The sequence below is a fragment of the Rutilus rutilus genome (genome assembly GCF_951802725.1).
Source record: "Rutilus rutilus genome assembly, chromosome: 4".
Lineage (NCBI taxonomy): Eukaryota > Metazoa > Chordata > Actinopteri > Cypriniformes > Leuciscidae > Rutilus > Rutilus rutilus.
In genome coordinates, this window is record NC_140212.1 from 19,372,823 (window position 1) to 19,398,912 (window position 26,090).

The 26,090-nt window shown below is 38.4% G+C and overlaps 1 protein-coding gene across 1 annotated transcript; it reads right to left on the minus strand.

The window, feature by feature from the left end:
* Window positions 1–275: 275 nt before the first annotated feature.
* Window positions 276–15,793, minus strand: st8sia1 (ST8 alpha-N-acetyl-neuraminide alpha-2,8-sialyltransferase 1). The gene is made up of 5 exons (XM_084406770.1): window positions 15,017–15,793; window positions 12,503–12,647; window positions 9,433–9,542; window positions 6,420–6,512; window positions 276–4,276 (listed from the first exon to the last, which is right to left on the minus strand). Exons 1-5 carry the CDS (start codon window positions 15,193–15,195, stop codon window positions 3,784–3,786), a joined length of 1,020 nt encoding a protein of 339 aa, XP_084262896.1. The 5' UTR covers window positions 15,196–15,793; the 3' UTR covers window positions 276–3,783.
* Window positions 15,794–26,090: the final 10,297 nt, after the last annotated feature.

The window sequence follows — 26,090 nt, forward strand, 5'->3', positions numbered from 1 at the left end:
TAAAAAAAGAAAAGAAAAGTAGCTTCCCAAACTATCTATCTATCACACATTTCTCTCCCTCTTCATTTCTCTCTCTCAACAAATAACGCCTTTGGCCATCTCCAAGGCGGCAGCTGGGCCCTGACATTAAAAATGTATTGGACAGGAAATGGGTGTTTAGACAGGCTGTCAGTCTTGTGAAGCACATGTACTGAAAGGAAATCCAATATTATATACAACATATCAAGACACAAATCTAAATTAATATAGATGCAATTGACGCACACTGCAGCAGATGAGTTGACAGGATGTCTTTATTGTTTGAAAGCAGTATTTGCTTACTTTTAACACAATTGTTTTTCAATATTGGCATAACTCATGTGGACCGTAAACAACGTTTAGCCCCGTTCCTGTTAGATTGTTACATGCTCAAGTACAAAAACCATTACCCAACTGCTTGAGCCAGGAATTGACATGATAGGACACATTTACAACTTAGCGGAGTAAAATGTACTTAAGTACCTAAGATCCAAGCTCCCATGAGTTTCATCAATGAATTTAAGTGAATAAAACAGTTGAGGTAAGCTCAGGTTCAGCAGGGCACACACCCTCATATGGCTCACAGGGCAAAACTTAAAATACATTATAGTTAGTGAGTTTCTCAGTCAAAATCAGTTTCAAAAACCAATTACATATCACAGTCGTGCATGCCTAGTTAAACTACAACCTCACTCTTTCACAAAACTGAACAGCACAAAAAGGTGGAAACAAATTAAGATAATCATCAGCTCCAGCATTTAACACTTTCCTAAGCTTCATGTACGATAAAGATGTGGTTTTATGCCAATTAAGCAATGTAAAAAAAAAAAAAAATTACAGTAATGTACAGTATGTTGGTCCTTCAACAACCGCATGCTAAGATAATGTGAAACTTCCATTCAGGAAATTAACTTCACTCATCATAAATTATAAGTCTTTCTGCATTGTTACACATCAGCCTTGATTGAAAAATCCTAACAAAAAAAAACAAAAACAATTGAGGTTAAGTTTGAGTTTGGGGGAATAAAATAAATAATCCTTAGACTCAAAACTTGTCCTTGATAAAAAATTATGTCCTTGGCCTTTTTTAATACTGATAAAGGCACTCATTGGCTTAAAGTGTGAAAATATGGTAATGGTAATTTTTCAATACTCAAGATACTCAAATGATGGCACACATTTCCTTTGCTATCAGGGCAAACCTCAAGAAACCAGTTAGAAACACTCCTCGGTCACATTCACCCCAAAATCAAAAGAAAAGAAAAATGGCCTTTTTAATGACAATTAATACTTCTGGAAGTACACATTTATGTATTTATGCAGCATTATTTTGTTGTACATCTGTTCCTTTGTCATTTATTTCCCAAACACATTAAGACACAAACACATTTTTTTTTTTTTCATCGGGGTGAAATGTGACCTGGTTGTTTTTTTTTTGTCAATGATTAAATAGCCTGCAGTAGGTCTAGGCCAACTTATATACATTAATGCACAAAACAGTCTACGCAAGAATGTGTACACAACCACTTCTAGCTAAAAATGTCAACACATTTCATAATCAGTTCCAAGTCCACTTTTCTTTCCCACAGAAGGCGGCATAGCGCAAGTTCTCTAATTCTACATTTAGAAAACTGACTGTAGAATTAGATGTAACAACAGTTTGAAGAAAATCTCACAAACCAAGTTCGTTAAACTGACGACATGTTTACAGCTAGCTATCTGAATGCTAACACACCTTCTTTAGATGGCAGAAACATTTAAAGGCAACTCCATTGTCCCCTTTAAGAGAAAAAAAGTTTTAAAAAAAAAGTAAATGATATCATCATTTACACACCTTCATGTCGTTCTAAACCCTTAAGACAAACCTGAGAGATTTCGGTCTCTTTATTGAAAGTCCAAAACTTGGGCTACCAAAGTACACCAAACTATTTAAAAGAGTTCAAGCGAGAACCAATGAGGTTTGTTCTCAGGTGTCAAGAAAGTACCGTTTATCATATTTGTCATGTTCTAAGCAATGTTCATAAATGAATAAAAGCCTAAATAAAATTATATGAAGCAATCGTGCGCCTTTAGTAGACTTGGATTAAACCACTTGCTTGCTTTTACGATCTCTCAGTGAAGCATCAAAGTGGAAGATTCCCTCTGAAAGTCCATTCAAGTTTTTCCTTAGACTTCATGAAATCTCTCAGGTTTCATAAATAAAAAACTTCTGTGCTTTGAAGATAAACAAAAGTCTTAGGGGTAATTAATGAAAGAATATTCATTTTTGGTACTGAGGTTTCTGGCTTTATACATTATAGTGCATATTTCCTACAACTGTCTGTCAGTGATGTATATTCAGACTAACCTGGAGTGCATGCGTTACAGCTAGCACCTACAATATTTAAACCTAATTCCCTGTGTGCAGTTTAACACGCGCGCACACACACACACACACACACACACACACACACACACACACACACACACACACACACACAAATGCCTAATAAGTCAAGGAAACAAGTTACTGGGCAGACCACAAAATGGCTGCCATTACATTCAGAGAACCCATGATTCTTGTGGAAACAGTAACAAAACTGGTGATTGACTATTTACATGTTCCAAACCAGGTGTCCAGCACCTTAGCAGGCAAAAAAACGTTTATCGTATGATTGGTGCCCCTTCAACCATGTCACAATGGCTCATTCCACCACTGCGTAACATCAATGCCTGATTCCCAAACACATATAACACAAATGATAATTAAAGATGCTGCCACAGGAGTCACCCAGAAGGTTATCGCACTTTCACTGGAACGCGAACCATTCACTCCCTCTTCTATGGAATTTGTGCCTCGAAGTCTTCCAAAGCTTTTCATCCATTGTTGTGGAAGTCTTCAAACTGGACGTGTTCTCTCAACCCATGACTTCCCAATCCAACCATGACAAAACACTGTGTCATGTGCGAAATCTATCTCACGACAGATCTAGACTGACAAGATGTATCTCAGTAGAGGTCCCGTTTCATTGAACTTTAAAAAATAAATAAAAGCAGAAACACTTACTCGCAATAATACATGAACCGGCAGCCTTCACTTTAAACCGGTTTCAAATGTATGAAACGGGTTTTTAAACGCTGGCTGTACAGCGTTTACATTCAATGCCTTTTTCCCTTTTACAGGCTAAACCTGTTTTTACACTGATTTGTATAAATTCAGACACTGCAAGAACGATTTTCACATTATTCCTTTTCCCACTTCCTCAAAACTCCAAAAGAATCAGTCCAAGACAAAACAAACAAAAATATGCGATCAAAGCATTGCTCTCCTTTTCTGATTTCCCATTTAAAGAGCTTAAGACATTGTTTGAAGCAGCCCCTTCCCTAATCTATCTTTACATTAAGTGAACAAATAGCCCCTAGGTTCAAGGGTCCAACTGCTGGTAGATGCAGTTTAAATGCATATTTTAAATGCATTTGAAAGATGCATTTTATATGCACCCCCTCCCCCCCCCAATCACCCCCCGGTACTTCTACAGAAACACAAGCTTCCAGTGAGCGCATACATGAGGATGGGTACGCATGCAAGTCTTTTTCAACAGTCCCTTGGCAATAAGAGGGAAGGGTTTTAGTAGCAGTTGAGGGTCAAGCATATAGACACCAAAGAGAGGCCCAGATTGGGGGGTGGGGCATCACCTCACAAGCCACAGTATTCTCATGCTAATCACAGGATGGCCGTCTTGTTCCTGTGGGGATAAATGGAGTTGCCCCTGGCAACCCTTCCACTTATTTTTCCCTCTTCAGCTCCTGCCCCTCTTTCTCACAATTGCCGACCCGCATGCGCAGTGTGCCGCTCTTGTGCAAGTGCCAGAGTTGCAGGAACTCCTCAGGCATGGCGTGAAATCTCGAGGATGGGAGAATGTTGTCATAATAGTGGTGGCTGACCGGTCGCTCATTTAGCCCCACAGAAAATGGCCAAAAGCCATAAGTGGTCACCTCTTCACACAAGCCAAGGGCAAGGCTCACCAAGAACAACCCCGTGGAGAGGCGTTTGCCATGGACGCCGTGGTTCTTCCAGAATCGACCGACATTTTTAAGGAAGTCTGGATTAGCAAAGAGGACAGTCTGGCTGGAGGCGGAGTCTGCAAGGGTATGGTATGCCCGCAGGGAGGGGTCAGTGCCGGGCTTCATAGAGAATGCTGGTATGTAGATGTAGCTGGAACCATATGCCTTCATGCTCTCTACGAAGGATTTGCGGGACCAAAGCAGGTTCTGAAAGCTGATGAGGAAAAAGAGGAATGATTAGATAAGTCAAAATAGCCATAGAATATAGGATAATAACTTCTTAATCATAAAAGGATCCTTATAAGATCATAATATCACTACTTTGGTTAGAGTGGATGTTGCCTTTTTGTGTAATATCCCTGCCAGTGTTATCCTTTCTGTAACAATTGTTTCATTTAAAGATTTTTATTTTATTTTGTCATTTTCACTGTGGCGTGGCCACAATGGATATTGTGAATTCTTTGATGGGATTTAATTTTTTTTGCTATAATCGAACTGTCAGTCCATGAGCCATGGCTAACTTTATCTCTTTATTTAAACTGTATCTTCTTAGACATCCTGTAATTTCTTTGGCATTGAGTGAATAATAAAGTTATAATAAATAAAGTGCTTGAGCTTGTTTCTGAATTTCTGAAATACCTTACGAATACTTGTAATACTAGGGCTACTCGATTACGGCAAAGATTATAAATCACAATTATTTTTGATCCGATATTGAAATCACAATTATTGGTAGGCGATATGATCAAAGTCTTATTTCACAATACGAGTAATTTTTAATATCAGAAAAAATTCACAATTATCGATAATTCAGCTAAAACGAATACTAGGTTAACTAACGTAAGAAAAAGGTCCTCAATTGCATAAGACAAGTAAACAGTCAGCAATACAATAAGAACAAAGAAACTACTTACAAACATAACTGACAAATATATAGGTACGACAGAACAAAAATACAAATTAAATAAACAGTGTTTTAAGTTTTTCACGAAGATGAGCTAACAGTGGTATTCATACAAGTAATAGCCTACAACACAAAATTGAATAATAAAATGTAAAATAACACTGCATAGTCTTACTGTACACAGTAAATATAGATTAATTCTTATTAAAGATACTTAAGTTATTCAGTCAAAATCAGTGAGTGATTTTCCTTTGTTGTTTGATTATCATTAATGATAGACTGCAGCAGGTTTATTAAGCTGCTGTCACTTTAAGAGCTAATGCACGGATCCAATATACTGTTACACACGCGTTTTCTTTCTCAACCGTGTACGTTTACTTAAGACATAACCCACTGTGTTTACATGGCATTTTGACATTTTATGGAGCTTGGAGCTCCAACTTGGAGCGTGCACACAGAAAGCCGACCTGGCGAACAGTGTCTCTTTTGTGGATTAATGCGCTTTTAATAACACTGATTAATATCAAACATGTCCTGCAGTTTACCAAAAGCAGACTGCATTTTACAACACTCAGGCAGATTTGGATGTTGAGTTTGGGCTTTTAGGGTGGAACGAAAGAACACTGCTGTGAAGGAAAGGAAAGGAAGATGCGCTGGATGGAATGCAGCAGTGGCGCAACAATTGTTTGACCTCAATTATCTTAATTTCATAATCGATAGAAGCCAAAATCGAAAGTCAATTACGAATAATCGCATAGCCCTAATTAGAACACAAGCATATTAATAAATAATACAATTGAAAATATTTGACCATGGTAGTACTAACACCAATGCACTTGAGACTAGAGATCTCATGCCAGCTAATGCAAGAAGTAAAAGAGATAATCCACTAAGAAAGGTCAATATCCATCCCTCAAGACATGTAGGCTGCTTGGGGAACTGAGAGTCCTTTTCGGACAATTCTGTCATGCTGTTTCCCGCATGCTACTGACTTCCCCAGAAGCCACAAATAGCTTTCGGCAGTTTCACATAGAGGAATTATGAACTGTCAGACAACAGAATGCTTTGTAATTGAAAAATAAGTTCAAGACATGGAACAGTTAGAAAAAAAGTGTGTGAGAGTGAGTGAGAGAAGCATTATTTTATTGAAACAACTACAGTCTTGTGGGTGGACAAAGGCAAAAAATAAAGTGCCAAATCAAAACGACAACGCAATTTATCCGACGTTTGACTTTAGAGATGAAAAAATGTATTTATGTGTGCCCATTAGTGATGTTAAAAGTTTCAACACAATGTTATAATCATAAAAAAGCTAATTTCAATTAAACAATTTCAATATATGCCACTTTGGAATCCAAATCATTGTTATTGATATCCAATACGGAATTGTTGGTATTGTGATTAAATAATCCTATAAACCCCCCCAAAATAAAGCGAGGAGAAGACAACATACCTCTTTTCAATAATGCTAGGATTTGCGCTCACCAGGTGTGTTCTGGTACCAACATCAGCGGTGTACTCTTTGGACAGAGGAGGAAGGTTACATCTAGAGGTAGAGAAGATGAAGAGGGATTGAAGAAAAATGATTGTTGGGAGTGATGTTACTCTGTCTATGTCATAAAACATGTCGTTACAAACAAGAAAGTCTTACATTTATTAATTAAATACAGTAATACAGTCACAGGTTTTATTGTGTGTGATTCATCAATGCATGTTATTTGTTAGATTCTTACATTTCTGCTGTTGTTGCTGTTGTGGAACACAATGAGCATCTAAATAATGACATGAGCATCTAAATAATGACAGAATCATCAGTCTTCAGAATCTAAACACTGCATGAAAAGTGGCCCTCCAGGAGCAGGATTGGACACTCCTGGGTTAGCACATAGCGACACACTCTAGCCCCTGGGTCACTGATACTCTTTGTGACTATCGGATGAAGCTCAGCACTGCCGAGAAGAAAATGGCCAAATCAAGAGACACAGCTGACCTGAGCAAGTATCAATCTCTCCTGTCCTCTTCCTTTATGTTTCTTTCAGCAACCATCAGTGACCGCTTTTCTACGCCACACACCCACAACTAACCACTAACTACATGCACTCCTCTATTCTGCTCTTTCCCTCATCTCCAATCCCTTAGACCAGATTCTCTCCAATATTCTGCAGGAGACAGGTAACCCATTACTCAAAAAAAGTCAACACTTCACCTTACAGCAGTCAAAAATGACAGACTAGCCTCTCTCCTTCCTCTTCTGTCAAAACGCCTAGGTATTTAATCAGTTCTATGTTTTTCTTTCACAAAACAAGCTATTTGAGAACCAATCTTGCTTCAAAAACAGACATTCCACCAAGACCACCTGCTGGGTTTCAATATATCTCTATAATGGCTGGCAAGAGCGAACTCCAGATCCTCATTGCTTTGCTGACTTATATACTGTAAATCACCAGATCCTCCAGTCCAGCAACTCTGACCTGAGCATCACAGGTATGGCACTTTAGTGGTTTCAGTCTTACCTCACAGGCAGATCCTTCAAGATTTTCTGGAGAGGAGGGGTGTCTGAGTTAATCACTGGGGTGCCTCAAGGTTCAGTGCTTGACCCTCTTCTTTTCATGATATACACAACCTCACTAAGCTTGATCAAAAAGGCACATAGCCCTTTCCTGTGGAGATGATATGCCCGTTGTTCCAACCTGACAACCCCAATGCCCAGCAAAAGTTGTTCTCACTCCACTGTCTACTTGTAGCTGCCTAATACAAATTAAAGGATTTGTTTCAGGCCTTGAGGACTGCCCTTTCACTCCTCTTACGCCCGTTTCACACATAATCCGTTTGCAGTGCATATTTTTTTCCGCACTCATGTTAACAGGTTAGAGCTTTCACACTGCACGCGGATGCGGTCTGGCAATGCGTTCCAGGAGCGGTGCGTATACAGCAGTGCAGTGATCGCTTCCGCACCGAGTCTATTTTTGCTGTGCTGCACGCGCTGAATTAAAGTGACAGCGCATGGTTTGTGGTCAAACTGAACACAGATTGACATGAAAATATAATAATCTCCCCATACACGCATTTAATTAAATAAAATGTAGTAATCTCACCATAAATGTGTAATACTACTATTTTTCACAGTCATCTTTTTACTTTAAGACCAGGGTAAAGCAAGGAAAACTATACTATTTACCTCAACAAGGCGACATGAACAACACTCGTCTCATTCGTGGAGGTGGAAAAACAAGTTCTTTGTGACATGCAAGATTTATTGTATTAAAATTTAAATGCAAAAGAAAAGGCATGAGAGTCGGCTGTTTTTGTCAATTTTAAGTTTTAATTTAAAATGTTTGCAATTTTACATGGTTAAATGTTTGACCACTTGCTTGAGCAACTTAATATATATAGAAGTAATGCATGGAATAATACGTTGTTTAAATTGTGTTTAAACGTGCATACGTCCATTAAAGAGTGTATATGTGTGCAAAGAGAATCACAATGCTGACGAAACTTTTTTTTCGAATAAAAGTTGCTGCATAACTTCTGGATTTGAAAAAAATAGTGAGAATGTGTTTGTGGTACAGCCGTGGATCAGTCACGCACTGCAAATGCAGCATATGTGAAAGCAACTATAGCGCGTGCTGCTCCTGCACATCACAAACGGAGTGTGTGAAACGGGCATTAGATGGAACTGCCTACCTTCACGCAATTTGCTGAAACCATCACTACTTTCAAGAAACAGTTAAAGTCATTCCTTTTCTGCAACCACATTCATAAAGAAATGTACTATTAAATAAAAGATTTACTATTATAAAAGAGTTCTCTGCATTTGACCTTTGCTCTAGCTTGTGTACATGCAAATATGTTTATATATAAACTTGACATGTCCTGCAAATATTAGGGAAGTAACAATATATCGAAATAGAAAAATGTGCATCAACAATATGCATCATGTATAGTTCGCACAAAATGAAAATGACTGAGAACAAAATTCAGTAAAGTTTTCAGAGTTAGTCAGTACTACATTAAATAATGTTGAATATAATGCATAATAATGCAATGGGGGAATACTTGTGGGTCCTGATAATGCCAAATGTCTGATGTTACCAGTAAAAAGTGGCATTATTTTAAATATATCCAGTCAGTGACAGAGCGCAAGCATATTCGTCTAAAATAATTCTGTATTTTCAGCTTCAGAATCATGAATATTTTTATTCTGGTGTCACCATTGTCCTGTGCATTGGGTTACCAGCACCAAGTCCAAGCCTATTCATTTCCACCTCCAATGTTACACCAAATTTAGCATTTGAATCAACAGTAAATTTTTTGTTAACCTTTTACCATGTCTTGGAGTATCGCAATAATACCGTATTGTGATATGTATCGAATTGTGACATGAAGGTATCATTACACCCCTCCTTTTTTATATCATTTGACACATTCAGCCAGTCCAGAACAAGGAAATATTACCATCTTCTCACCTCATGATAAAGTCAGCTTGGTCAATTTCATTTCCACAACCACTGTGTTTCAGGACCCCTCCATTTCCCACAACCGAACACTTCTTTAGAGGAAGATGCAATGGTGTATCCTAGCAACACAAAAATCGTGGGAGTTACACAAGTGGGTCAAAGAATAAAGAGTCGCACACAAATTACATTTCTATTGTTTTCTTTTGATGAATAGGCCTACATATTCAAATCAAGGATACTTCAATATTCATATACTTCAAAGAGTAGTGAACCTCTGAGTGAAACTGAATCAATGAAAAGACCCTTTGTAAAACCCCTGGTGATCCATTAGCATCACGCATACATAATTACACACTCATCATCAGACATTTGCCTTCTAAATGAGTTGTAGGATTTCCTTGGTTTAAATCTACAAATCAAAACCAGATTCTGAAAAAAAAAAAATTGGCTGTTTGCCAGGTGTTAGAGTGTTGTGGGTAGTTGATACACTGTATCTAAGGCGCCCTGAGTTAGGGTTAGGTAAGTGTATTGCAAAGTGGTTGCTAAGGTTTTCTGGGTAGTTCCTATGGTATTGCTAAGAGGTTTCTTACTGGTCCAAGCCAAAAGAGGTTAGCTTGGGTCTTTTTATTTATATGTGTGTCAATACAGAAGTAATAGGAGGTGCAGCTACATCATGTATTGGCTCTCTCACAGTTGGTATATGGTTTGAAAAGTGGCTCATTCAGTCATAATTATGATGCATTACTGTTTGGAGTCTTACCCAATACATACAATAAATCAAGTACAAAACTGGACACTTATATAATTATAACCATTCAGAGTGTAATTTTGACTAAAACAAATATCCATTTGCTTTGACACACATAATATACATGTACTATATATATATATAATAATATTTATAGCACTATTACAATATTATATATATTTTGGAAGATAAAGAAAAGTATCCACCTGGCAGCGCAGCATGTGTACTCCTGCCATCATATGCGGGACAAAGGCTGAACACTCTTTTTCCTTTATAACTGCTCTCTGTATTTGTTTACTTAGTCTTTTATGTTAATTGTGATAACATTTATGTATAATATGATTATGGACACATGTTTTTCCCGCTTTTATTTATCTAGATGTTCGTATATGTCTATTGCTTTGGCAATATTGTGCTATTTCACACATTCACCCCAATAAAGCTCATTTGAATTGGAAAAAAAATAAACATAACATTACCATAAGCATGTAATATTTTGACTTAAGCGAGATAATGTGATGAATTACAACTGTAAATCCCACAATCAATCAATAAACCAACCAACCAGCCAACCAATCAATCAATAGCATTCACTTTGAATGTGCATTCACAAGTGAACATTCATGCAAAAATCCCACAGGAAAATTAAGCTCTTGTATGATCAATTGCATATGCTATGATAAACACATTACATGTTTTTTTTTTCTTCTGCAGATTAAAAGGTTAAATTCAATTACAGGAAGTCTGCCGTATGCTGACACTCTTGTTCTTCTGAAACCTAATACTGAGATTGACAGTGAGCATCGTGTAGAGCGTAAATATTTGAATGGGTTTTCTGGACACAAATGACCCATTTATAACAAGTTCTACTATAAAATTATTCAGAGAAAAAAAAAAGACATTGAGTCCACAGTAATAAGACCTCATTACCCATAGATCTCATTGAATAATCACAGTGTAACTAGATTATAACGAGGTGGGGGCTTTTGAGAGTGTGTGTAGGATATTGCTTTGCGCGTTTGTGTGTGCATCAATGGCCACATACACACTGCAGCTAAATTCGGTTTACAATTCACCCTTTTGTGCTGTAAACACACAGTTCAGTTTTTCCATTCATTTGGTACAGAAGAAACAAAAAAATGCAGGTAGTGACAACCGCATTTACAAAAATTATACGCAGTATGTACGAATTGAACTACTAATTGTTATTGACGAATGATGAGAGAGATGACAGATGAGATACAATGATGCATGTTCAAATATGTATATAAGAGATGCATCTCTCGTCTGTATGTGCTATGAGCCTGAATCACGTTGCCAGATCTTGCAAGCAAATGGAAATACTTTGTTGAAAATGAGACCGAAACATTTCCCCGCCATTGACGGAATTTTTCCGGCTTTCCATGTTTTCACTGTTATACGGTAGGGGGCGCTATGACGCATCTTCTGAAAGAGTACTGAATCTCCTGATCAAAACGCATGCGAAGGCGTCGCAGAAACAAGCAATAGCATATGTAAAATAACACGATCATCGACAATAAACAGTATATAAATCAAAACTGCCTAATGTTACTGAATGAAATGTCGACTAAGGACGAGGTACAGGACTGTGCAAGATTTGAGGGTGTTGATGGACTCGATCTACTCGATCCACGTTTTGGATCGTCGTTCTGAATCCCATCCTGACAAAAAAGTGATTTTCACAGCTTTTTGCTCAAAATGTTGCTCAAAAAAAATAAAGCGCTGGTTGGGAAAGAGTTAATAACTGCATAAACTGAAGCTGAAACAACAACCCCAAGCTTATGATAAGTGGACACTGTAACACTGCGAGCGCATTCTGTGAAGCAGCCTCTACAAAACATAAAAGACAATCATTGCAGTTTCGGGAGAGTCACATTCAGCACATAGAACGATAATTTAAGGGATTCACTCCTGCATTTAAATGCGGTTTTCACTCCTGAAACTTTACAGTGTGTATTTGGCCAAAAATGAGCGTGGGCTCTGAGACAGTGTAGGAGGAACACTGCGACTGAAAGGCGGCATGGTGCCCAGTACAATCAGGACCCATGCGAGTGTCTCTCCCATGCCTGTTTATTTTTAGAAGGCAGAGCGCAGTGCTGAACCTCATGGAGAGTGGGGGTGGAAAGAAAAAAAAAATCTGGACCAACTGCTTCTCTTCCAAACACTTCCACATTCATAGCTACATTTTATAGTAAAAAAAACCCCCACACATTTTATCTGTGTTAATTCAGGTTACTGTTAGAAGCACCATGGGACTTTGATTTAAAACACCACGAGTAGAAATATGCCATTGCTTTTGGCTCTCGGTACCTGAACAAATAACGGGTAGGTTTCATTGTTGACCGTGTGGTAATGGTAGATCTCCCCATCATACCACAAGACTTTGCCTATTGGAGAGTTCTCCTTAGTAATCGCAAACATCTTCTTTGGATCACAGCATTCTGTCAGCAGCTTCCTGCCAAACAAGACAAAAAAGCAAAACAAGTGACATTAGCAGAAGGAACAACAGAAAAGGGCTTGTGAAAACGTCCTTTCTAATTGACTGAGAACAAGGCACACATTCTTGAAAGCATAAAGTCTTTTATTTAGCAGAACAATGGCTGTGCATTACACAAACTAATTTGAAGACCAAATTGAAGGCAAGCACAAACGGAAAGCACGCAGGCATAAGAATATCCAAATGAATAATTTTGGCAGGTTTCCGGTGATGTTTCACAGCCGGTCTTTTCGATTGTGGCCAACAGATTTATTTCTAATTTAACAAAAGCTGTGCGATACTGACATGAATCATTTTACAACTGTTAACTTGTCCCAATAAATTTCAAATCAAAATCTAAATGACACGCACACAATATACCAGGTCAGAACATTACTAATTTTTATGTTTTTTAAAGTAGTCTCTTATGCTTATCAAGCCTGCATTTATTTGATCAAAAAATACAGAAAAAAACAGCAATATTGTGAAATATTATTACAATTTAAAATAACTCTACCGTTCAACTGCTTGGGGGTCAGTAATTTTTTTCTTTCTTTTTTTTGTGAAAGAAATGAATACTTTTATTCAGCAAGGATGTGTTAAATTGATAAAAAAGTGTTAGTAAAGATTTATTGTTAGAAAATATTTCTCCTTTGAATGTTTTGAAATGTCACACGTTATTTTCTGACATTACTTTTATGTACATTAAAGGGTTACTTCAGGATTTAGCATTAAGCTTTGTATTAGTAGAAAACCTGTAGTATTTTCGAATTACCATGCTTTCCACCCTCATATGACCCTGAGACAAGAGATTTATGTATTTTTTGTCTGGAAAAAATCCTCCGATGACGCAAAAATCGTCATTTTGCGTCATCGGAGGATTTTCTGGACAGAGGCTAAAGACTACAGGCAGTAGGAGGCGTTGTTCCGCATGTTTTCAGCCCGCCCATACAGGGTGGGATCTCACTCACAGAATGTACACACAGTCAGCCTTTCTTTGGAAGCTAAGCTAGCAGGCTCTTGTTCTAGGGAGAAAGCTGAATAGTAGGAGAAAGCTGAGTAAGTAACCATCCTTCTTTTCCCGGACTTGTCCGGCGGGCGAGATCGTTCAAAATGTACGGGATTCAGCTTTTGCTTTCTGCGGTCGCCATTCATTGTTTACATACATGCACACCTTTCAATCTAACTGAATTCATTCCGATTGGTGAATTTGAATGTAGTGTTTACATGAACGCTAAACAAGTGATCGGTTGATGTGCGTTTTACCATTGCTAAGAAAAATTCCCGCTCCTCCGTGAGAGATGGGAGACCCGGCGCGTCTCAGTAATCTCGCCACCGGCCTCGCGCCGTTCTCCCGCGGCCGTCAGCCTCGTCCTGCTCGCCACAGTAAACATGATGAATGGCGACTGTAGAACGCAAAAGCCGAATCCCGGACATTTTGGCCGATCTCTAAATCCCTCGCAAACTCATCACGTAGGCTAGCTTTGTTGTTTTCAACAACTGCGCACTCTTACCGATAGACGTGGCCTCCTAAGGCAGCGAAGCAAGTGCATTCTGGGAGTTGTTGTCTTTCATCCACATAAGCCAAAAATACATTTTCTGGCTTTTCTCAGTCTAGAAAGCTCCAAATTCAAAAATTTCTTCACATTTCTTCTACTTAGATGACCTATTTTAAATACACATTCATCTTCCCAGAGGTGAAGTATCCCTTTAAGTACATTTTTTTTCTATTAATTACCATATCTAATGGAGTTTCTCATAACTGAAGCCTTTTATACATTTAAATAAACTATTAAATGAGTTAAATCAAACTAGGAAGCACAACAAATGTTTTATATAAAAACATTTTTTTGCATTCCATTCATGAGAATGATATTTTTGTGTTTTTTTGTGCATTATGGTAATAAGAATTTGGAGGGAATATGTGCCTAATGGTTATGAAATTAAATGCCACACTGCATTAACGTCCATATAAATATAATTCAATACATATATCATGAGATTGACCAAACAAAATCAACCTATTTATGACGTCACAATGGCCACCCTTTCTGGGAGTTCAGAGCGGGGACAGATAACGTTTCAAACAAATCTTCCCCCCTCTGCGCATGCGCGTTCTCATAATCGGTTTTCCTGGGAGATGCACTCTGCAACACTCATATCAGCATGAAAGCCAGATTACATGCGCGAGACACTTAGTGCATTCAATCCATTTACTTAATTACAGTTAAAGAGACAACTGAGATTAAAATGCCATTTACACTTCCTTCACAGATAAGTGGCCTTGCTCATCACAGATGATTGAATAAAATGAATGCATGAATGTGATATTAAACGAATGGAAATACCTGTACAGATCTACTCCCGTTTGGTTTCTGCTCCATGTTTGTCCTTGCCGCAGAACCTCATCCACCATTTCCTTGTCACTGGGAATCCTATACACGGGGAAGATATAGAGCCACAACAACGCCAGCACTCCCAGAGTGGCCCATATATACCTGCTCCTGTGACATCTCAAAGACACCATTCCGTCGGTCTGATAAGACAAACGTCTAGTTCAAAAGCACGTGCTCACGACCGACAGGTTTATTTTGGTGCCACTGCCAGCAAAAAGCCGCTTGAATACCGTTATCCTCCTATTTCCATAACGTGGCTTTACAGAGGCCAACAGTGGTGCATCAGTGTCAGATTTTCATGCATGCACGCCTCAAATTCCTCTTCATTCCCTGCTGATTTGCTGAATGATGTTCTCACAATCACGGTCAGGATGTGGTGGATGAGGTCGGTTCCGTCTGGCCAAGCGGTTGGAATCTCACGGGGTTTTATACGGGATCCAGATATCTTCTCCCCCCATCACTTCTAATGCAAACCGTCTTGAACTCCCCAACAAATCTGATGCCTGCGCTATCCGGCTTCATTTCGCCTTTATCACCGCATCACGGTCATAATTTCACTGTGCAAATTCTTTTTTTAAAGGCCTTCCCTCCCAATCTGTCCGTGTCTGATGTAATCTTCCGAATAAATGAGAGACAAAGCTCAGTTTGTTGCGAGTGCTTTAGCACGCATCATTGCTCTCATTATTTGTTATGGTGCTGCCCCCTTCTGGTTAATCTAGTCACATGACTACGGATGTGCAGCCTACCTAGCGTATTTACTGACAGTCCAGGCAAAGTAACTCATTTTGGAGCCAAAAATAGAACTAATTGTAAAATATATATTTTTTCAGCATAGATCATTTCTATACGGTGTCCAGAACAACATACTAAAAGTCCTAAGAAATCCTAGTTGAGGAAATATGTTTAATTCTCATCAATCCAAGATGTGTGCCAGAAAGGCCAGACAACAATACACCCCAATGGGGAATTTTTTTTCCCTTTACTCCTATCAAAATAATACTTAATACAATGAAAGTACCCATGAAAAGTAAAACATTTTGTATTACAAGTTTCTTTGAAAATGAATTTGAATATGCAAATGAGGTATACACTAATCAAATATAGGCTACCCAAAATATACGTCGCATAGGCTTAATTTTTTCCTTTACTCCTACCACAATAAAACTTTACACAATGAAAATATACATGAAAAGTACTAATAAGCAAATGAGCTCAACGCTAGGCCAAGAAGCCATAAAGTCACAAGTAGAAAAAACAGGGGCCAAATAACTAACACATTAATGTCCATTCAGTAAGTTAACCTATGCATAAACACGATAAATTTGAAGTCACTTGCCACACTTACCTTGCCACAAAAAGACTTATATTGACCTTAAGAATTGATTGCACAATCTTGCCTCCAGTTGCTTTCTAAATTCTTTCTTCTTTTTTTTGCAAACAAGCCTTACCTAATGACATTAGGAGATAACATCAGAAGAAAGTCAGAATAGCCATCTTAGTCATTAACGTGGTGAGATAAAATTTTGGGCTGGTAGATTTACAAATGATTGGTAGGCTATTGTTGGTAAGATTACGAGATTACAGGCAGAAGTCATTCTTACCAACTAAACGATTCACTCTCACACAGAAGACAGATGAAAAACCAGATAGACACACTTTCCAGACATTCCAGCTCTTTAAAATAATTTTTCCAGACACCAAAACTGCTTCTCTTTTTGTAGCAAGTATTTCACACCAGGCGGGCCACACATCAGACTTCCACCGTTTGTAAAGTAGCTTTGCAGTGTTATGAGAAGCTAGCAACAGCAATATCTAGGCTAGAAACCCAATCGGAACATTTTAAGTTACCAACTCCTTTTTAACTAGACATTTTACTGTAGACACATTTTGCTTAAGGCCAAAACTACTTTTCATCTTGAAGTAGCATCGTCATAGTCTACTGAAACGAACAAACACATTCTATTGGGCCTCATTTCATTGCTAGACAACACTGTTCTCTTTGTTTTATGCAGTGTGTAATGTATGTAAACAGAAATGGAGAAGTGTAAAATATGTAATGAGCCATGAGTGATGAAAACACATCGGTTGTTCTACGAGCAAAAGGCAGCAATGGTGTGAACCGTGCCAGTGCTCAACGTGGAAGTAGCTTAGTGACAATTCCTGGAGACAGAGTACACATCGAATGCCGCCGCAGCTATTGTAAAGCAGAAAATATTGTACGTGATAATGTAATACCATCTTTGCAACAACCACAAATCAAACATAATCTCCGCTCAGAACAGAACTTCAATTTTCAAGAGCATTGCTTGTTCTGTGGACAACCAACTGAAATAGATAAGAAAAATAAGCAGAGAGAGAAAATTGATATCTACCCAGTAAAAACAGGAGACTTCCAGGAAATGATTGTGCAGGTTTGCCAGTTAAGGAACAATGAATGGTCTGATACAGTTTTGGGGAGAATATCATACCTTCATGACCTTCATGCAGCCGATGCAATGTACCATTATGCAACACTAACTTTCGAAATATGAAGAATATTCGGTAACACTTTACGGTAAGGGTACATGTATAATTCATGTATAAATTCATGCATGAAATATGCATTCAATCATGCATTAATATCTCATGAATCATCAGGAACTAACACGAGTTCAACGTTTTTCATTCATGACTTCATGGATGAACAACACCTTAATTAAAACATTAACTAAGATGAGTACATCATCGTGAATTATGATTTATTACGCATGATCATGATGTTTTCTTTGTTCACACAAAAAATTGGTCTTTACCACCCATTGTGGATAAAGCTATGGTTATATGGTACATGAATCATCATGAATTCATGCATAAAAAAGTATTAATTCATGCATGCAAGACTACTCTTCGAATTATTAAAGGAATGTACAAAAATCCACATTATCTAATGCATGCATACAGGCTAGAACAGTATATCAATTAATGTGAGAACTTTTTTTCTGAATTATGATCTGAGTTTCCAAGCATGTTCATGTCTTCTTCATAGCCTGCAGGTAAATGGACAGACCCCAAAATTGGCCAATCACAACACATAACATACGAATTCTGTTGGCGTTCAAATACAGTAGTCATCATTAACTAAGCATTATTTATCAATGACTTCATCATGTGTGTGGCCCCTCAACTAAAGTGGAGACTTGGTGCTTTGAAACACTGATGAACAATGTGGCATAACTGTGAAATGACATGAATATGAAAATGAAAGTTCAAGCCTTTGCAAACAATGTACTGTGGACACAAATGGACTTTGATCTTAAAGGAGAACTCCGGTCAATTTTAACATTGAGCTCATTTTTTTGTACATTTGGAGTGCTGTCAGTACAGAGAACAACAACAAAAATCAGTGTTGCCTACACCGTGTTATCTTTTAAAATTTGCACCCTGTTGACTTCAATGGGGCAAGTTTTAAACCTGCTTTTAGCCTCTTAACATCCTTGATGTGTCATTACAAGTGCACAGGTCATGTGAGTGATTCCTTCTGAGTGAACGCGGGTGAAATACAGCGCACATACCTGTATTTACATCCTGTTTTCGGTCGAAGTCCACAGTAATCGATTGTCGAGTTCACGCGCATAGGTTTAGTACCTATGATCACGCGTGAACTCGACAATCGACTACTGTGGACTTCGACCGAAAACAGGATGTAAATACAGGTATGTGCGCTGGCTGAATAAACATCATTTTTAGGGCCCGAGCACCGATGGTGTGAGGACCCTCTTGGAATTGCTCTGTTTATTAGGGCCCAAGCCCTGAAGGGGCGAAGGCCCTATTGTTTTCGTTAGGATTATTATTAGGGCCCAAGCCCTGAAAGGGCGAAGGCCCTATTGTTTTCGGTAGGATTATTTATTATTATTAGGGCCCAAGCCCTGAAAGGGCGAAGGCCCTATTGTTTTCGGTAGGATTATTAGGGCCCAAGCCCTGAAAGGGCGAAGGCCCTATTGTTTTCGGTAGGATTATTAGGGCCCAAGCCCTGAAAGGGCGAAGGCCCTATTGTTTTCGGTAGGATTATTATTAGGGCCCAAGCCCTGAAGGGGCGAAGGCCCTATTGTTTTCGTTAGGATTATTAGGGCCCAAGCCCTGAAAGGGCGAAGGCCCTATTGTTTCCGGTAGGATTATTTATTATTATTATTATTATTATTATTATTTTGTCAACCTTTCGGGCACTTTTGGGGCTCTTAACATGCTCGAAAACTCTTGAAATTTTGCACACACGTCAGAACCCGCGGCCATCAGGGCCGGACTGAAGCTGGTACCCGGGCGTGGCAGGGGGGCTCGACAGCGCCCCCTGGAACGGGATCCGAACACGTGTCCATAAATCAAACACGCTTGCATGTAATAATATGAAACTCGGTACACATATAGATCTCATCCGGCCGAACAACTTTCGTGCTCTAAGTTTTACGCCAGCCAAACAGGAAGTTGGCTATTTAGCGTTGTTTGGAAACGCATGCTGTGGAATTTAATGTACTCCTCCTAGGGAATTCATCGATTCGCCTCCAAACTCGGTGTGCATGAAGTCAAGACATTGAGGATGCTAAATTGCGGACGGATTTTTGATATCTCGAACGGTTTGGCCGTGGCGAGGAAACAAATTTATGGCGAAAAAATGAAACAGGAAGTGTGTTATAACTTCTGCATACATTAACTGATCTTGATGAAACTTCAGCAGTGTGTTCGTTGTAAGAGGCCGATCGCACAGATGTGACTATTGTGAGTCAAAGTTATAGCGCCACCAACAGGCAGCAGGAAGTACATCACTTTCAAAATGCTTTGAAATCAGTGTCTTATTTTTACCCGATTTGCTTCAAACTTTATGTGTACAATGTAGACACACGGCAGATGTAAACCTGTGAAAGGATTATTGATATCTTAGATACTGTTGCCGTGGCAACGCATCAAACTTTAATATTCTTTTTTGATGCTTTTGAGACTCTTAACATACTTGAAATTGCATGAAACTCAACAGACACATCACATTTATTAGCCAGTAGACATGTGCAAAGTTTCAGAAACGGGGGTGGTGGAATGGCTCAGTAGCGCCACCTTTAGTCAAAAATGGGGGTTTAGTTTTTCCTAGAATCACAAAACTTGGTATGTGTATTGTTCTCATCAAGACGGACAACTTTCTAATTTACATGAACCATCTCCGACCAACAGGAAGAGAGATATTTTGGTTTGAATGTGGATTTTCTGAAGACTTTTCTCTCCCTCTCTCTGTGTCTGTGTGTGTGTGAGGGGAGGGGGGGATTTGACTATTGTTTTTATATTGTTAATCAAGGTTTCAGGGGCTTTTGGGGTCCTTAACGTGCTCAAAAACTCTTGAAACTTTGCACACAGGTCAGAACCCACGGCCATCAGGGCCGGGCTGAAGCTGGTACCCGGGCGTGGCTGGGGGGCTCAACAGCGCCCCCTTGAACGGGGTTCTAAAACTTGATCCATATATCAAACACGCTCGCATGAATTAATATGAAACTCGGTACACATATAGATCTCATCGGGCCGAACAACTTTACCCCGGTCAAGTTTTACGCCAGCCCAACAGGAAGTCGGCTATTATGGGTTGTTTGGAAAACGCTTGCTGTGGAATGTGAAATACTCCTCCTAGAAAATTCACCGTGTCCCCTTCAAACTCGGTGTGCATGTAGTCAAGACTTTGAGGATGCTAAATTGCGGACGGATTTTTGATATCTCGAACGGTTTGGCTGTGGCGAGGAATCGAATTTATGGCGAGAAAAGAGAAACACGGAAGTGGAATAACTTCTGCATACATTAACTGATCTTGATGAAACTTCAGCAGTGTGTTCGTGGTAAGAGGCCGATCAGATGGATGTAGCTATTGTGAGTCAAAGTTATAGCGCCACCAACTGGCAGCAGGAAGTGTGTCACTTTCAACATGCTTTTGACAAAAGTGGGGGGGTTACTTTTAACTACAGTAAAGAAAAAATAGTTTGTATATTGTTCTCATCAAGCCGGACAACTTTCTAATTTACATTCAATAGCTCTGGCCATCAGGAAGTCAGATATTTTGGTCTGAATGTGAATTTTTTTGCAAAATCAGCCTCTGAATTTTTAGCCACTCCTCTTAAACTATTTATTTTATTCGTACCAAACTTTTTCAACATGATGAAACTACATTAATCCCTCGCCATAGCAAAACCGTTTGAGATATTTATTATCCATTCACAATTTAGCATATTTAAAGTAAAAATCTTCTAAAAATGTAATTAAATACCATTTATTTCTATATAAAAGTATACAAATATCACAACTAAACCCATTTTATTCTGTTTTTGCAATTCAAGAAGAATGAAAAGGTTAAAAACAAGCTATTTAGTGCTATTTGGTTCAACAAAAAAGCAAACATAGGGCTATACTGCCCTCTTGTGTCCAAAAGGACATCAAAATAGTATATAAAACTTTTTACCAGGTAGGCCAATATTGTATTTAAATATACATTTATTAGGTATGTGTCTGAGGATATTTTCCCACCGGTTAATCGACGTGTGACACGAGTGGGTGCTTTTAAATCGCTAATATAATAGTGAAAGAAAAATAATGATAATGTTGCACACACAAATCACACACATGTGGGAAAGAATGATGCTTTTAAACAACACTAAACCGCCATTAGGTGTCGCCAGGCATCCATCTTAATAAGCGAGTCATTGATTCATTCGTTCAAACGATTCGTTCGAATGAGTCGATCATGATTAAGACAGATGTTTATGGATTGATCATTCAATCTTTGAGTCAACCGATTCGTTAAAAATGCTGAATCGTTCAGTTATGAGAAAACACGTGATGCGTGATGGTTCTGCCGTGATCTTTGTTTAACTATTTTCGCTGCTGAAACAGAACAAAAACAGTCAACATTGCATCTAAAATGTAAGTGACTTAATTGTAACTGTTTATTAACCTGTTGTATGAAATCTAGGGGTGGGAGAAAAAATTGATTCTTAGATGCATCGCGATGCGGACGTGGACGATTCTGAATCGATTCACAAATGTCAAAAAATCGATTCTCTAAAAAAATATTTTTCTAATAACGTAATATTGACGGAAGGCAAAAGGCGGAACTCTAAGCGGACGTGCGTGCAGTCTGTGGCGCGCACATAACAGAGAAGTTTCTTCTGCTCACCAAGGCTGCATTTATTTGATTAAAAATACAAACAAAAACAGTAATATTGTAAAATAGTATTCCAATTTAAAACAGCTGCTTTCTATTTTAATATATTTTAAACTGTTATTTATTCCTGTGATCAAAGCTGAGTTTTCAGCATCATTACTCCAGTCGTCACTGTCACATGATCCTTCAGAAATTATTCTAATATGATGATTGATACTCAAGAAACATTCATTATTATTTTAAATGTCGAAAACAGTTGTGTACAGTCTTTGATGAATAGAAAGTTCAAAAGAACAGCATTTATCTGAAATCTAAAGCTTTTGTAACGTTAAACACTACCGCTCAAAAGTTTGTGGTTAGTAATAATTAAAATTTTATTTTTGGGGGAAAGAAATAAAATAAATCAGTACTTTTATTTATGAAGGATGAGTTAAACTGATCAACAGTTACAGTAAAGACATTTATAATGTTAAAAATATATATATTTGAAATATATGCTGTTCTTTTGAACTTTACATTCATCAAAGCATTTTGAAAAAAAAAAAATCTGTACACAACTGTTTTCAACATTGAAAATAATAATGAATATTTATTGAGCATCAATCATCATATTAGTATGATTTCTGAAGGATCATGTGACACTGAAGACTTGAGTAATGATGCTGAAAACTCAACTTTGATCACAGAAATGAATTACTATGTAAAATATTTTAAAATTGAAAACAGCTGTTTTAAATTGGAATAATATTTCACAATATTACTGTTTTTGTTTGTATTTTTAATCAATAAATGCAGCCTTGGTGAGCAGAAGAGACTTCTCCTAAAAACATTAAAAATCTTACTGACCCCAAACTTTTGAACAATAATATATATATATATATATATATATATATATATATATATATATATATATATATATATATATATGTATGTGAATGTATGTATGTATGTATATATATATATATATATATAAATATAGCTGCGAGCAGCGATGGAGGGCCAAAGCCGGTGGTACCGCCACCCCGGTGCCTTTAGGTAACTAAAGGCACCGGGGTTGCGGTGCCACCGGCTTGGGCCCGTAATCGCTGCTCGCAGCTATATTTATATTTATTATTATTATTATTGTTCTTCAAGGGTTCGGGGGCTTTTGGGGCCTTTAACGTGCTCAAAAACTCATGAAACTTTGCACGCAGGTCAGAACCCGCGGCCATTAGGGCCGGGCTGAAGCTGGTACCCGGGCGTGGCAGGGGGGCTCAACAGCGCCCCCTAGAACACAATCTTAAATCTTGGACACATACAAGAACGTATTAGTATGAAACTCGGTACACATATAGATCTCATCGGGCCGAACAACTTTCGCACTCTAAGTTATTAGCTCTGCCCAACAGGAAGTCAGCTATTATGGGTTGTTTGAAAAACGCATGCTGTGGAATTTAATGTACTCCTCCTAGGGAATTGATCCGATCCACACCAAACTCGGTCAGCATGAAGTCAAGACATTGAGGATGCTAAATTGCGGACGGATTTTTGATATCTCGAACGGTTTGGCCGTGGCGATGAAACGAATTTATAGCGAGAAAAGATAAACAGGAAGTGTGTTATAACTTCTGCATACATTAACTGATCTTGATAAAACTTCAGCAGTGTGTTCGTGGTCAGAGGCCGATCACATTGATGTGACTATTGTGAGTCAAAGTTATAGCGCCACCAACTGGCAGCAGGAAGTGTGTCACTTTCAAAATGCTTTGAAATCACCCTCTTATTTTTACCCGATTTGCTTCAAACTTTATGTGTATAATGTAGACACACGGCAGATGTAGACCTGTGAAAGGTTTATTGATATCTTAAATACTGTTGCCGTGGCAACGCATCAAACTTTAATATTCTTTTCAGATGCTTTTGAAACTCTTAACATACTTGAAATTGGATGAAACTCGACAGACACATCACATTTATTAGCCGGTAGACATGTGCAAAGTTTCAGAAACGGGCGTGGTGAGGGGCTCAGTAGCGCCACCTTTAGTCATAAATGGGGCGGTTAGTTTTATCAACAGCAACAAAACTTGGTATGTGTATTGTTCTCATCAAGACGGACAACTTTCTAATTGACATTAACCATCTCCGACCAACAGGAAGAGAGATATTTTGGTTTGAATGTGGATTTTCTGAAGAATTTTCTCTCCCTCTCTCTGTGTCTCTGTGTGTGTGAGGGGAGGGGGGGATTTGACTCTTGCTTTTATATTGTTAATCAAGGTTTCAGGGGCTTTTGGGGTCCTTAACGTGCTCAAAAACTCTTGAAACTTTGCACACAGGTCAAAACCCACGGCCATCAGGGCCGGGCTGAAGCTGGTACCCGGGCGTGGCTGGGGGGCTCAACAGCGCCCCCTTGAACGGGGTTCTAAAACTTGATCCATATATCAAACACGCTCGCATGAATTAATATGAAACTCGGTACACATATAGATCTCATCGGGCCGAACAACTTTACCCCGGTCAAGTTTTACGCCAGCCCAACAGGAAGTCGGCTATTATGGGTTGTTTGGAAAACGCTTGCTGTGGAATGTGAAATACTCCTCCTAGAAAATTCACCGTGTCCCCTTCAAACTCGGTGTGCATGTAGTCAAGACTTTGAGGATGCTAAATTGCGGACGGATTTTTGATATCTCGAACGGTTTGGCTGTGGCGAGGAATCGAATTTATGGCGAGAAAAGAGAAACACGGAAGTGGAATAACTTCTGCATACATTAACTGATCTTGATGAAACTTCAGCAGTGTGTTCGTGGTAAGAGGCCGATCAGATGGATGTAGCTATTGTGAGTCAAAGTTATAGCGCCACCAACTGGCAGCAGGAAGTGTGTCACTTTCAACATGCTTTAGACAAAAGTGGGGGGGTTAGTTTTAACTACAGTAAAGAAAAAATAGTTTTTATATTGTTCTCATCAAGCCGGACAACTTTCTAGTTTACATTCAATAGCTCTGGCCATCAGGAAGTCAGATATTTTGGTCTGAATGTGATTTTTTTTGCAAAATCAGCCTCTGAATTTTTAGCCACTCCTCTTAAACTATTTATTTTATTCGTACCAAACTTTTTCAACATGATGAAACTACATTAAATATGCTAAGTTGTGAATGGATAATAAATATCTCAAACGGTTTTGCTATGGCGAGGGATTAATGTCCAAAAAGGAAACACTAAAAATCTTCTAAAAATGTAATTATATACCATTTATTTCTATATAAAAGTATACAAATATCACAACTAAACCCATTTTATTCTGTTTTTGCAATTCAAGAAGAATGAAAAAGTTAAAAACAGGCTATTTAGTGCTATTTGGTTCAACAAAAAAGCAAACATAGGGCTATTGCCCTCTTGTGTCCAAAAGGACATCAAAATAGTATATAAAACTTTTTACCAGGTAGGCCAATATTGTATTTAAATATACATTTATTAGGTATGTGTCTGAGGATATTTTCCCACCGGTTAATCGACGTGTGACACGAGTGGGTGCTTTTAAATCGCTAATATAAAAGTGAAAGTAAAAAAACGGACGTCCGCACGGACATTGATAATGGTGCACGTTGGAAAGAATGATACTTTTAAACATAACACTAAACCGCCATTAGGTGTCGCTAGGCGACCATCTTAATGAGCGAGTCATTGATTCATTCGTTCAAATGATTCGTTCCAATGACTGAGTCATTCATGATTGAGACAGATGTTTATGGATTGACCATTGAATCTTTGAGTCAAGTGATTCGTTTCAAAATGCTGAATCATTCAGTAATGAGAAAACAAGTTGCTGTGATCTTTGTTTAACTATTTTTGCTGCTGAAACAGAACAAAAACAGTCAATATTGCAT

Bases quoted from the DNA above. Each gene is read 5' to 3' on its own strand.
- st8sia1 (XM_084406770.1), bottom strand. From the start codon at position 15,195: ATGGTGTCTTTGAGATGTCACAGGAGCAGGTATATATGGGCCACTCTG. The intron at 9,543-12,502 runs GTACCGAGAGCC...TTGTGTTGCTAG, and splicing joins CCTACCCGTTATTTGTTCAG to GATACACCATTGCATCTTCC. The intron at 4,277-6,419 runs GTATGTTGTCTT...TTTCCTCATCAG, and splicing joins CCTAGCATTATTGAAAAGAG to CTTTCAGAACCTGCTTTGGT.